This window comes from Microcaecilia unicolor, unplaced genomic scaffold, assembly GCF_901765095.1.
Source record: "Microcaecilia unicolor unplaced genomic scaffold, aMicUni1.1, whole genome shotgun sequence".
NCBI classification, from domain to species: Eukaryota; Metazoa; Chordata; class Amphibia; order Gymnophiona; family Siphonopidae; genus Microcaecilia; species Microcaecilia unicolor.
This window is the reverse complement of record NW_021963624.1, coordinates 1-15,231: the sequence shown is the minus strand read 5'-3', so window position 1 is coordinate 15,231 and position 15,231 is coordinate 1. Positions and strand designations below refer to the sequence as shown.

Below are 15,231 nucleotides of genomic sequence, written 5' to 3'. Positions count from 1 at the left end.
GAGTTAATAGACTTACCACCCAGAAATGCTAAAAGATCATCCCGAACCTTCCTCAACCTCCACTTCCCTAATTGCAAGGGCTTGAAATACAAGACGCTACACGCATCAACCTTTTCTCACATGAGCACGCAGTTTTGGAATACACTGCCACGCAACTTAAGAACGATCTACGAGCAAGCTTCCTTCCGCAAATTATTGAAGACCCATCTTTTTGAAAAAGTTTACGGAAAGAGCCAAAACACAAAGTCCACACTCTCTGTTCATTAATGCATCATACATCCACTTCTGAACTCTCATCCCCCGTAATCTCACATCACTCATACCTTTACTCATAGAAATATGTATACCATATGTCTTCGTGTCTTAATATTGCCCTTTAAGCTTCCCATTGCATCATACATCCACTTCTGAACTCTCATCCCCCGTAATCTCACATCACTCATACCTTTACTCACAGAAATATGTATACCATATGTCTTCGTGTCTTAATATTGCCCTTTATGCTTCCCATTGTCTCCTTCCAATGTTTCAATGTTTGTGTTCCATTGTTATATTCCTCAACGATACTTCGATTGTCTCGCATAATCTGCACAATGTAATCCATAACCAAGTTGTAACAAATTGTATTTCCACTATTCATATCATATTGTAAGCCACACTGGGCCCGCAAAAAGGTGGGAAAATGTGGGATACAAATGCAATAAATAAATAAATAAATAAAAACAGGAAATCTCATTGGATAACTTAGATATCACTACTTTATTGGAGCAATCGGAGAAAGTAGTTAAAACTAGAGCTACACTCTTGGTATCTTTTGTATTCCTACAAGATAAAGAAGCCTTACTGAGACTATATTTTCAAAAAGCCCAGCCTAATTTTTTATTGATTTTTCCTGATATCTCCAAATGGACTCAGGATAGGAGGAAAACATTTCTGGGAATGAGACAAGAGGTTTCATCATTGAATGCTCACTTCCAACTACTATTTCCATGTAAGTGTATTCTTTCTTTCAAAGATAAGAAATGTTTTTTTAACCTCTCCAACTGCGCAGTTTTTTTTTTAACTTTCAGGGTAGCATAGGTGTAGATCCAAATGTTTAGCTGATCAGATGTTTATAGGGGAAGACTGCCTGTATTTTGTTTTGTAAATTGTTACCTTTATAATCCAACTTCCTTTGGAATGTATCATCAAGGAACCTTCCAATTGTGAACTAATTAACCAAGTAGAATTGCTTCTTTTTTCTAAAATGTTTCCTGATTGTATTTTCTATAATTTTGGTGTTTTTCCTTCAAAGACTATTGTGTCTTTGTAAAAATGTAAAAGCATAAAAAAAATTTAAAAAATTAAAAAAAAAAGATAGCCATTTTCATTATTCATACAAGATTATATGCTACTCTATTTGGATCAAACTAACTACTTATCTTCATCTGAAAGACTTCCAAACAGCATGTTGAATGCATTATAAACAAATTATTTTTCTGTTCAGATACAGTAAATTATGCAGGGGGATTCACTGATGCAGCAAAAGAGAATTAGAGAAACATTAGAGAAATGTAGGAAAGCAATTAAGGTTTCCTAAGAAACCATGATCAGACCACCCTCAGGAGACAATAATGAATTACTAAACTTGTACATTGCAACCCACAGAAGTCTGGTTTATCATTTTAATTTAACTGTTCCCTTGTAACACCAGTGTGATTAGCACTCAAGGCTCAAATTATACACTATCAGTCAACTAAAAGACATTACTTTGCCTTTTTGAGATGTAAAGTGGTAGGGAAAGATTGAGCAAATACTTATCTGAAGGTCTGCATTTAATTAAAAAGCAAATGGAAAAAAATTAAATACATAAAGAAGTTCTGGAGCAGTCAAGGCTATGTTTGAAATATACTAATATGAAAGTATTCTTTCCTCTTGCTGCCCTTTTGGGCAGAGTATTTTTATTATTATCTTTTTTTCTTCTTTGGTCTCCCACTTCATCTTACCCAAAGCAACAAGACCACTGTTACTATTTCAGATTGCATCTGTTCAATAATTAAACAGTGTAACTGAATAGCACTAAATAAAAATGAATTACAGAAACTCTTTGAGGGCCCACTGTTAGTCTTCTACAATTCTAATTATTCTGTTTTTATATTAAATTTTTACCCCATATTTAAAACACCATATTTTCACATTAAAGGGCTCAGAATTAATCCATGGTAACATGAGAATTCTGATTATCACTGTAGTATAACTGAAATGGTTAACACCTATCAAACACATACCTTGGGAAGTTCTTCAATCTGATTGGCATCTAAATAGAGCTCTTCCAAAGTCTTTTCAAAAGTAAAGATCTCCTTAGGCACCTGTTCCAGGCTGCAGTGAGAGTAATCAAGTGCTGTGATGGTCTCTTCTTCTCCTCGTAAACAGCGACATGGCACCAGGCGCACAAACAAGTTCCGCTTTGTCGTCATTTTCAAGCACTATAGATGAATGATTGAGAAACAAAATTTAATAACTAAAGCAAATTCATATCTCCATTTTTTGATGAAGTTGTTGGGCAGAGTAAAGTCATACAAAAGAAACACAGATTAAAACATAGTTCAGCACAAACTTATATTTGATACACCATCAAAAAGACGAACAAAGTGAAGTACATCTGGTAAAACTGCAAGAGATAAAAAGATAGCTGAAGTGGTTAACTGAGGTGACAAAACTTTTCCAAGTATGTCTGAGAAAGGAGATGAAGATTGAAGTGATAAAGAACAATGTGTTGAGAGAGCGACGACATCAGGCAAGCAGAAATGCTTAAATACTTTTGATCAGTGTTCACTGACCGTGGTCTTGGAGAGGGGCTCACTGAAGGTTGGCAAGGATATACACAAGAATATGGTAGATATCACACATTCACAGAAGACAGCAGTTCCACAGACCTGTGAATGTTGTGTTTATCCCATTCCAGTTATGTATCCATGCCAGCCTTTAGTGAACACTGAAGATAAGAAAAGAATTTAAGCATTTCTGCTCTCCTGTTGTCACTTTCTGTATATTGTTCATCTCCTTTCAGTCAAATAACATTTGTGTAGAACTACCAAAACTGGAAAAGGACAAAGCCATGGGGCTGAATGAAATAGAGGAATAGCCTAATGGTTAGATCAGTAAGCTGAGAATCAAGGAAGCTAAGTTAAATGTCCACTGTGGCTTCTTGTGATCTTGGGCGTCACAACCTGCCATTGCATCATGTACAAAACTGATTTTAGGCCCTTCAGGGACAGGAAAATACCTACTGTACCCAAATGCAACTTGCTTTAGGCTACAACTGAAAAAGTTGTGAGCTAAATCCAAACCCCTACAAAATCCATTTACTGAGCTCTAGCAAGTTTTGGCAGATTCACTAACAAATTTCATTAGATCTTTTAAAACAAGAGTGGTTTCACAGGACTGGAGAAGGGCAGTTGTGGTCACTCTTCCTAACAGAGATAACAGATGTGATTGGAAATTACAGGTCTGTAAACCTTACTTCAGTGATGGGAAAATTAACAGACTCTCCTGAAAGAAAGGAGAGAGAACCATCTATAATAATAATTCTCACCTCCAACGTTCTGTGCCTGGGACTGTGCCGCATTGAAAGGAGGACTGTAGGCTGTGTAGATAACATGACGTCAACAGCTGCTAAAAAGAACAAGTGCCACGCGTGAAAAAAACAAAAAAAAGGCTCGAGACTGGCTGCCACGCGCAAAGGCTCCACAGTGCCTGCACCCCGCCTGAACGTGCCGCGCTCAGTAACCGACAGTACAAAACTGATCAGCTCGGAACACTGCCGACATCGCGAACCACACTCTCAAAACTGACAGCTCAGCTGACAACACTGTCGGACTACAGAAGCCCCTTACAGAAAGTGCCGCCCGCCCTGACAAAAACACGCAGCCTGCGAGCCACCGGCCGTCCCAACAACACAGCCGGCTTACCGAAACACCATCACTAAATTGCCACCCACCCTCACAAAACCATGAAGACTGCGAGAGTGCGGCCGTCTCGACACTAACGCGCTCACAGAACTCCCTGCAGAAACAACAGTAATAGAACAGGGAACTCCTACTGACATGACAGAGGCAACTGACAGGCAGCATAGAAATGAAAACGAAACTACTCTAAGTGTGCTATGTACAGCCACAAAAAGGAGGGGAGGGGAAGGGAAGGGAAATAGGGCCAAATTCACAGGTCTACAATGGAAAAACAATACTTCAAAGGGAACCTGCCCTTCTACAGGGTATTATGTGCAGCTAAAAATGGCAGGGGGGGGGGGGGGAAGGAAAAACTGCACCAAATACAACACACACAGACACTCACTCGCTCTCTCTCTCTCTCTCTCTCTCTCTCTCACACAGACAGTCTTTCACTCTCTGTGTGTCACTGTCACACACACTCTAGCAAACACACACACACAAACACACACACACACACTCACACATTCTGAGACAGAGCCTACCCCTGTGCTCCTGCAAGGGCATGCTGCAAGGAGGAGGATATGGAGAGAAACACACACACACATACTCTGTGACACACTATCTCTGTGTCAGACACACACACTCTCACTCTCACACATAACCAGTCTTGCACCAAACACAACACACACACACACACACACATACTCTGTGACACACTATCTCTGTCAGACACACACACTCTCACTCTCACACATAACCAGTCTTGCACCAAACACAACACACACACACACACACACAGACACTCCCTCTCTCTCACACACAGTCTTTCAATCTCTGTGTGTCACTGTCACACACACTATCGAAAACAAACACACACAAACACACACACACACTCTGTGTCTCTGTCACACACACATACACTCTGACACAGTGCCTACCCCTGTGGTCCTGCAAGAGCATGGTGCAAGGAGGAGGATATGGAGAGAGACACACACACAGGAATGCATCCCACAATTTGAAGATGCAAAAAAAAAAAAAAAACCCACCACAACACATGAGTTCATGCACAAACACAAAGACAAACATGTTGGCAGAATTACTAATATAGGGAAAGAAAAAAACATAAAAAACCAAGGACACACAGATATTCCTTCGGATTATAACACTTTTATAACAACTGTTAGGTTACAAAAAAAACATTCATATAAAACCTTGCTAGTGCCCATTTCCTTTAAAACAGAAACGGGACTTTTCTACTAGTTTATTTAGATTTTGCTCACACCTCATTGTTAAAGTAACTACACTCAAATACAAGAGGTAGTTCTCTTTCCCCAGAGGGCATATAACTCTCCCCTTTAACTCAGCTACCATCACAGCTTCAGTTGCAGTTCAGATAAGTGGCTTTAGCCTAAATAGATACAAGCAAAAAGATAGTCTGCTTGAAATAAAACAATGTTCATCTGAGGTTTTTTGACTAATGAGGAACTTGCGACATATCCACTAATGACAGTCAATATGTCCACTCTGGATACGAAACAATCTGCACGCTCATAAAACATATGGGAATAATGAGAAAGCAAAGTTCTGAAGTCTTTCCCTCCATTAATAAATTAACTACTGAAAGTGAGAGGTATACTTGTATTGAATACACATTGAAGATATAATTATTGGGAATATTTAGATTTACAGGATAAAAGTTCGTTTTTAGCTGAATTTGTCTGTTATCAAGCTGAATTTGATTATTTTAGGAAACTATGTCATTACTTCCCGCAGAACATTTTTGATAGAGAACTTGGCTGACTCACTGGGACTTACCGTATGGGCTTTCATTCTCAGTCATACACAGGCAATCTTACAGACTGTTAACCCTATCATAGGACACCTGTTTATACCCATTCCAACCAATCAAGATGACTTATTCTGTGTAATAACTGTGGTGCTTTAGTTCCAAGGCACGCCATCTAAAGCATGTCATATCTGTCTTCAGCTTGCTAGTATAAAATAGGAGTTCAGCAAAATAAAGCAAGAATTGGATGAATTAAATCACTGCCCAGAACCAAACTAATTTCTCACCACTGCCTCAAAGAATAAAACAACCTAAGAATAGATGTATCACAGTAGCCTCTGACAGACTATGACACGTGGCACAGAAGTATCCACCCTCAATTGTTGACCCTACAAAATTCTTTTGCTCCATTACAGCACTGTAAGACTCCAGAAAATAGAACCGAGGTGGAGCAAAATGCAATGAAGGTGTCCCAAGAAAAAAGACAACTCCCAAGCATTAATAATGAATCTCAAACCAGAAAACTGTTGCTGCTAGGGGATTCTATTGTCAGAGGCATTAACTTTGAAACACAGTTCAAGGGGCCCAGCAAAATGAAATGCCTTCCAGGCTCCGCAGCCACCAGGAGTAACACAAACGTTATCATCCACCTGGGAACAAATGACCATAATACTCCACTGACAGAGCAGAGAGCTTTTCAGGAGCTGGGGGAGGGGTTAAAACCTTTGACAGAAACCTTAGCTTTTTCTGAAGTACTGAAACCTTCTGCTTAGTGTGCTGCTGCGGCTAGGAAAGCGAATAGAATCTTGGGTATTATTAGGAAAGGTATGGAAAACAGACGTGAGGATGTTATAATGCCGTTGTATCGCTCCATGGTGCGACCACACCTTGAGTATTGTGTTCAATTCTGGTCGCCGCATCTCAAGAAAGATATAGTAGAATTGGAAAAGGTGCAGCAAGGGCGACAAAAATTATAGCGGGGATGGGACGACTTCCCTATGAAAAAAAGACTAAGGAGGCTAGGGCTTTTCAGCTTGGAGAAGAGACGGCTGAGGGGAGACATGATAGAGGTATATAAAATAATGAGTGGAGTGGGAACAGGTGGATGTGAAGCGTCTGTTCACGCTTTCCAAAAATACTAGGACTAGGGGGCATGCGATGATACTACAGTGTAGTAAATTTAAAACAAATCGGAGAAACTTTTTCTTCACCCAACGCATAATTAAACTCTGGAATTCGTTGCCAGAGAACGTAGTGAAGGCGGTTAGCTTGGCAGAGTTTAAAAAGGGGTTGGACGGTTTCCTAAAGGACAAGTCCATAGACCGCTACTAAAAGGACTCGGGAAAAATTCACAATTTCAGGAATAACTTGTATAAAATGTTTGTACATTTGGGTAGCTTGCCAGGTGCCCTTGACCTGAATTGGCCGCTGTCGGGGACAGGATGCTGGGCTAGAAGGACCTTTGGTCTTTTCCCAGTAAGGCATTACTTATGTACTTAATTAACACTAATTAAACTTCTGGCAACTTTAAAAACTGCAACATCCATCTCCTTTTGAATGAGGTTGAGAATCCCCACACGGTGAAAGATACTATGGGAAAATTAGGTTCTTACCTTGGTAATTTTCTTTCCTTTAGTCATAGCAGATGAAGCCATTACGTATGGGTTATGTCCATCAGCCAGCAGGGGAGATAGAGAGCACTCAAACTTTCACAGTGCCCTCTTGGCCAGCTAGCTCCACTGCCTCTTCAGTATTTGAAGCTTCCAAAGCAGTATGGCAAACCGCAATGGGAATCACAAGAGCTTTCCTCACAGCGAACGATGGCCCATCACAAGGGCATGAACTCATAAAGGAGGGAATGCACATCCTCCTGGAGGGAATAAACTCATCCTCCTTATTGTATAAGTGGAGGGGAACACACGTGCCTCCTGGAGGGAATCACACATCCTCCCAACACACTGGAGGGAATGAACTCATCCTCCTATTTATAGAACTGGAGGGGAACACACGCGCCTCCTGGAGGGAATGAACACATCCTCCTAAATTTAAACTGAACATGAATCCTGAAGATTGTTTTCCAACTTTCTCCCAAGGAAGGAACTTCAGGAAATTAGAACAGAACCTGAAAAAACAGATTCACAGCATACAGACAATCATACAGAGAGGGCTCATGGCTTCATCTGCTATGACTAAAGGAAAGAAAATTACCAAGGTAAGAACCTAATTTTCCCTTCCTTGTCATCAAGCAGATGAAGCCATTACGTATGGGATGTAACAAAGCAATCCCTAGATAGGGTGGGACCAAGCCACACCACGCGCTAGCACTTGTGCACCAAAACGCGCATCCCTCCTGGCAGCCACATCCAGCCTGTAATGTCGGGTAAAGGAGAGCTTAGAAGCCCATGTTGCTGCACTGCATATCTCTTGAAGAGAGAGTGCTCCAGTTTCAGCCCAAGAGGAAGAAATCGCTCTAGTAGAATGTGCCTTAAAGGCTACAGGCGGAACCCTGCCGGCCAGCAGATAAGCTGAAAAGATAGTTTCTTTGAGCCAGCGGGCAATAGTGGCTTTAGGCGCTGGAGACCCTCTGCGAGAACCGGATAGCAAAACAAACAGATGATCAGAAGTCCTGAAAGAGTTAGTAACTCGCAGATACTGCAGCAGAGTCCTGCGCACATCCTACTACTACTACTTAACATTTCTAGAGCGCTACTAGGGTTACGCAGCGCTGTACAATTTAACAAAGAGAGACAGTCCCTGCTCAAAGAGCTTACAATCTAATAGACAAGTGAACGGTCGGTCCGATAGGGGCAGTCAAATTGGGGCAGTCTGGATTCACTGAACGGTAAGGGTTAGGTGCCGAACGCAGCATTGAAGAGGTGGGCATCCAAAAGGTGCAGCTGACCAAAAGATTCTGGAAACTCTTCCTCTGAATAAGAGGGCAAGAAAATAGGCTGGTTTAAGTGAAAGGCTGAAACCACCTTAGGCATAAAGGAAGGCACGGTCCGAACCATGACTCCGGACACTGAAAATTGCAGAAATGGGTCTCTACAGGACAGCGCCTGGAGCTCTGACACCCGTCTCGCCGAGGTAATGGCCACCAGAAAAACGGCCTTCAGTGTCAAGTCTTTCTCCGATGCTCGCCGAAGCGGCTCAAAAGGAGATGCCTGCAGGGTTTTCAAAACTAGCCCCAGGTTCCAAGCTGGACAGGGTGCTCGCACTGGAGGTCGGAGCCGAAGCACCTCTCTAAGAAACCGTGCCACATCTGGGTGAGCAGCCAAAGACACGCCTTCCACCTTACCACGAAGGGAGGCCAACGCTGCCACCAGCACCCGCAGGGAATTATAGGCCAAGCCTTTTTGTACACCTTCCTGCAAAAAGTCCAGAATCGGCGAGACAGGAGCCCGCATTGGAGCAATAGCTCTGGAAGCACACCAAGACTCAGACAGGCACCAAATCCTGGCATAAGCCACGGAAGTGGACCGCTTGCGGGCTTGCAGGAGAGTGGAAATAACTTTATTGGAATAACCTTTATCCCTCAATTGCGCCCTCTCAATAGCCATGCAGTAAGACCAAAGCGGCCGGCGTCCTCCATGGCTACCGGTCCCTGAGTCAACAGGTTCGGTACCAGAGGTAACGGCAGAGGAGCCTCCAGGAGCATCTGTCGGAGGTCTGCATACCAAGGTCTCCTTGGCCAATCCGGGGCGATGAGGACCACTTCTCCTGGGTGCAGCCGAATCCGCAAGAGCAGGCGCCCTATCAAGGGCCATGGGGGAAACACATAAAGTAGACCCGGAGGCCAGGGTTGAGCCAAGGCATCCAACCCCGCCAAGCGAGGATCTCTCCCATCTGCTGAAGAAGCACGGGACTTTGGTATTGGCACTTGTCGCCATTAGATCCATCACGGGCTTGCCCCATTTGGCACAGATCTGCAGGAATACTTCGGCTGCCAGATTCCATTCTGCTGGATCGATCTGATGCCTGCTCAGATAATCGGCCTGCACATTGCTCTGACCTGCAATATGAGCTGCCGACAGACACTGAAGATGCAGCTCGGCCCAGTGGCAAATCAGTTCGGCGTGTGCGGCTAGTGCTCTGCACCTTGTTCCGCCTTGTCGATTTATATAGGCCACCGTTGTCGTGTTGTCCGACATCACTCTGACAGCCAATCCTTCCAGGGTCACTTGAAAGGCCAGAAGAGCCTGAAACACCGCTTTCAACTCTAGGCGGTTGATGGACCACTCAGACTCCTCGGGTGTCCATAGACCCTGGGCATGCTTCCCCTTGCAGTGTGCGCCCCAGCCCTTCAGGCTGGCATCTGTTACCACTAGGCACCAAACAGGGAGCGTCAGCGGCATTCCTCGCCACAGCATGATGTCTGAGAGCCACCACTCCATGCTGAGACGGGCCGCAGGGAGCCAAGTAAGTCTGCATTGGTAATCCTGAGAAATAGGAGACCATCTCCGGAGTAGGGAATACTGTAGAGGTCTCAGGTGCGCTCTCGCCCAGGGTACCACTTCCATCGTGGCTGTCATCGATCCCAGCAGCTGGACAATGTCCCAAGCTCGCGGGCGGGGCATCCTCAGGAGCAGACGGACCTGATTCTGAAGCTTGCACCGCCTTAGCTCGGGTAGGAACACATAGCCCGAGATTGTGTCGAACCTGGCCCCCAAAAACTCTAGAGATTGTGAAGGGGACAGGTGACTTTTGGCCATATTGACGACCCAGCCTAGAGATTGCAGTACTGAGACCACTCTGGCTGTAGCTTGTAAGCTCTCTGTTGCAGAGTCTGCTCTGATGAGCCAGTCGTCTAGGTACGGGTGAACCCTGATACCTTCTCGCCTGAGAAAAGCAGCTACTACCACCATTACCTTCGAAAAGGTTCGGGGAGCTGTGGCGAGGCCAAAAGGCAAGGCCCTGAACTGGAAATGTTTTCCCAACACCGCAAACCTCAGAAACTTCTGGTGCGGGGGCCAAATTGGCATGTGCAATTAAGCTTCTTTCAGGTCTAGAGACATGAGAAACGCTCCTGGCTGTACCGCCGCACTGACGTGGCGCAGGGATTCCATGTGGAAATGCCCCACTCTCAGGGACTTGTTCACTTCTTTTAAGTCCAGAATAGGGCGAAAGGACCCACCTTTTCACGGCACCACAAAGTAGATGGAGTATCGGCCACAGCCTTGCTCGGCGGGAGGCACCGGGGTCACTGCCCCTAACTGAATCAGACCTTGTAAAGTCTCCTCCACCGCCGCCCGTTTGACGGCAGAACCGCATTGGGACTCCACAAACACGTCTCTTACTGGGGCGTTGAATTCTATTCTGTATCCATCTCTGATCAGGTCCAGAACCCACTGATCTGAGGAAATCTTGGCCCACTCCTCGACAAAGAGGGAAAGCCGTCCTCCGATAACAGGCATCGAGGAGAGGGCCGGCGCACCATCATTGAGAGGGTCGCCCCTGAACTCCTGGTCTTGAGCCACCGGCTGAGGAACGCTTGTCCGAGCGAAAGGAGTTCCTCTGCTGACCACGGGCACGTGAAGTGAACCCAGCAGAACGCCCCGGGCGGTACCTTCTAGCTTCACGGAAGCGAGGTCTGTACGAGGAGTGGACCGCCTGGCCCTTAGAGGAAGGCCTCTGCCTATCTTCGGGCAAGCGCTGGGGTTTTGGATCACCCAGGCCTTTCACAATTTTCTCCAACTCCTCACCAAATAGGAGAAGTCCTTGAAAAGGCAACTTCACCAACCTTTGCTTAGAGGCCATGTCCGCTGCCCAGTGTCGTAGCCACAGACGACGGCGAGCCGCCACTGCTACTGCCATTTGTTTAGCCGAAGCTCTGACAAGGTCATAAAGGGCATCAGCCAGAAAGGACAAGGCCACCTCCATCCGCAGAGCCACATCCAAGAAGGGCTCCGCTCCTTCTCTGGGCTGAGCCACTGCCGGTTGCAGCCAAGCTAGGCAGGCTCTCACAGCATAACAGCTGCATGCAGACGCCCGAACAGTGAGACCTGCAATTTCAAAGGACCGTTTCAATGCTGTTTCCAGCCTACGGTCTTGAACATCCTTCAGGGCAACACCTCCTTCAACAGGGAGGGTAGTTCTCTTTGTCACCGCAGTGACTAGGGCATCCACTGTAGGCATTTGAAAACGAGCCATATGTCCCTCACGCAGAGGGTATAACTGCCCCATAGCCCTGGAAACTCTCAAAGGTCCCTCGGGGTCAGCCCACTGAGCCGAAACAAGCTCTAGGATGGAGTCATGCAAAGGGAAGGCCCGAGCAGCTTTCTTGGTACTAGCCATCCTGGGATTACCCGAGGAGGCCATGCCACTGTCAGGATCTTCAATCGAGAGGGCCTGCAGGGTATCTGAAATAAGCGCTGGCAGCTCATCACGGTGGAAAATCCTCACCGCGGAGGGATCATCCAGATCCTGTGGTAAATCCGCACCTGACTCTGGCTCCTCAGACCAAGAACGTCTGTCAGAGTTCTCCGAATCCTCACACCCCGACCACGGGGGGGAAAAAGGTGCACCACAATCTGAAGGGGAATTAACCCTTCTGCGCTTATCTTTAGGCCAAGCATCCGGGAAAAAAGCCTCACTGGGCAGTCCCAGGCCAGAATACATCGGGGGGGCAATCAGAGGAGCCTCAGGCGACCCTTGAGGAAGGGCTCTTTTCATCATGTATGCTTTATGCAGCAAAAGCACAAAATCCGGGGAGAAAATCTCACCCTGGGCACCTGTCCGGTGCTAGCCACTCCTGAAATAACCTCATCTCGAGGTGCCCCACCCGGCTCAGGTCTCTCCGTGTCCACGGAGGCCGCGCCATGCGGTGTAAGCAAAATGGCACCCGATGCCAGCTCAGAGCGGGAAGAAACATCGCTCGCCATGCTCGGGCCGGCTCCTACGCCAATACAGCACGATTTGCAGAGCCCTGCTGCTGATTTGCGCTTGCCACAAGTGGAACAGCGTTTTACATTGTCCGCAGCCATCGCCGAATAACGGCGGTAAAATCCAAAATGGCGGTTTCGCGCCAAAATCGCCCCGATCGCGGGCCCACCCCGGAGGAGCTGGAAAACACTCTTACCTCAAAGGATCTAGTGTACAACTACGATCCTGCTGAAAATCAGGTCAAAAACCTCTGTTCCAGCGTCTCTGCGTTTAAAAACGCGACGCAACTCTTTTTTTTTTTTTTAAGCTGTGAGGAAAGCAGAGGTATTGAAGACTCCGGAGGCTCAGATGAGTGGGAAAGGCAGGGATAGGGCGAACCTATATGCCTGCATCCACTGTTGGTGGGTAAGGACAGGGAAAGCAAGGCAATATGTCCACATCCACAAAGGTATGGGTAAGGCAGGGAAAGGGCTAACCTACGTGCCTTTAAAGTGAAGCTGCTATAGCCTCCAACACCCCGGTTAACAACTGGCAAGCCAGGAACCACCTCCCGGCAGAGTTTTCTGGAGCTCGAACAAGCTGCAGCCACCCTGCTAAGGGAGATAGAGAATACTGAAGGGGCAGTGGAGCTAGCTGGCCAAGAGGGCACTGTGAAAGTTTGAGTGCTCTCTATCTCCCCTGCTGGTTGATGGACATAACCCATACGTAATGGCTTCATCTGCTTGATGACAAGGAAATATCATTTATCTGCCATATTCTCCCATTAGCCAATAACTAGTTAAACATACTGAAGTGTAAAATATGAATTATAGATACCATATTCATTTCTACCTAGTGAACTCAAAAGCAAAACAGTTCTGCTCTCTCTTATTCCAGATAATTTTTTTAACCCACTGCTTAACCTTCCCTCAAAACACCAAAACCCAATAATCTCCCTTCCCATCTGAGTACCCACAAAGTCATCTTCATACCCCCAACCCAAGACACTCTCCCCCAAACCAACTCCTAAATTACCCTGAAGATATTCAACCCCTCCTCTCCCATGTAACATAGTAGATAATGACGGCAGAAAAAGACCTGCACGGTCCACCCAGTCTGCCCAACAAGATAAACTCACGTGTCATTTTTTGTGTATACCTTACCTTGATTTGTACCTGTCTTTTTCAGGGCACAGACTGCATAAGTCTGCCCAGCACTATCCCCACCTCCCAACCACCCGCCCCCCGCCACCGGCTCTGGCACAGACCGTATAAGTCTGCCCAGTACTATCCCCATCTCCCAACCACCAGCCCTGCCTCCCACCGCCGGCTAAGCTTCTGGGGATCCCTTCCTTCTGAGGAGGATTCCTTTATGTTTATCCCACGCATGTTTGAATTCCGTTACCGTTTTCCTCTCCACCACCTCCCGCGGGAGGGCATTCCAAGCATCCACCACTCTCTCCGTGAAAAAAATACTTCCTGACATTTTCTTGAGTCTGCCCCCCTTCAATCTCATTCATGTTCTCTAGTTCTACCGCCTCCCCTCTCCAGAAAAGGTTCGTTTGCAGATTAATACCTTTCAAATATTTGAACGTCTGTATCATATCACCCCTGTTTCTCCTTTCCTCCAGGGTATACATGTTCAGGTCAGCAAGTCTCTCCTCATACGTCTTGTAACGCAAATCCCATACCATTCTCGTAGCTTTTCTTTGCACCGCTTCAATTCTTTTAACATCCTTAGCAAGATATGGCCTCCAAAACTGAACACAATACTACAGGTGGGGCCTCACCAACGTCTTATACAGGGATATTAAAACCTCTTTTCTTCTGCTGGTCACACCTCCTCTCTATACAGCACTAAGCAATCTTCTAGCTACGGCCCACGCATTGTCACACTGTTTCGTCGCCTTCAGGTCCTCAGATACATCACCCCAAGAACCCCTCCCCGTCCGTACCTATCAGACTCTCACCGCCTAACACATACGTCTCCCATGGATTTCTACTCCCTAAGTGCATCACTTTGCATTTCTTCGCATTGAATTTTAATTGCCAAACGTTAGACCATTCTTCTAGCTTCCGCAGATCTTTTTTCATGCTTTCCCACTCCCTCGGGGTGTCCACTCTGTTGCAAATCTTAGTGTCATCCGCATGGCATCCCACATATGAGAAACATCTGCAAGACTACATAAGACCCTTCATCAAATTATGTATATACCCTGTTGACCAGGAATATATCAAGGTCATTCCCTCCTCCCTCTGCTACAAAGCAAACTACAGAACAGCACATTAAGTAATATTTCAGAGATGCTGCAGATCTCATCCATTTTTCAGCTGTGCATTCCAGGTAACATGCCTTCCTGCAAGAATTCCCTCCCATCATCAGTGGAGAGAGGCACACCTGGGAGAGGTGTGGTCTAATGCTAACACTGCCCAAATATGATGGCATGCCATAAGCACACTCCCCTTTGGCTGAACACACCGTCTCCAAAATGTAGGCAGCCAGGTACATTAAAATACAACAACTTGAAGAGGATGGTAGTGAGAGCAACGTAAACTGTGGCTAAGATAAACCTTTGCACATGCATAATAAATCACATTTTGGGGAGACGTCCCTGGGAGCTGGACTGAAACAGTATGCACTTAAAACGTATTTTAG

General features: G+C 45.8%; 1 protein-coding gene across 1 annotated transcript in view; it reads right to left on the bottom strand.

The window, feature by feature from the left end:
- The window catches only part of LOC115459519 (erbin-like), a gene marked incomplete at its 5' end in the record, with an annotated part of 31,791 nt that extends 29,326 nt beyond the window's left edge, over positions 1-2,465 (bottom strand). Inside the window, one exon of the mRNA XM_030189334.1 lies at positions 2,268-2,465. Within this exon, the coding sequence (XP_030045194.1) occupies positions 2,268-2,465 (198 nt within the window). The remainder of the gene's footprint in view (positions 1-2,267) is intronic.
- Between the last annotated feature and the right edge of the window lie 12,766 nt (positions 2,466-15,231).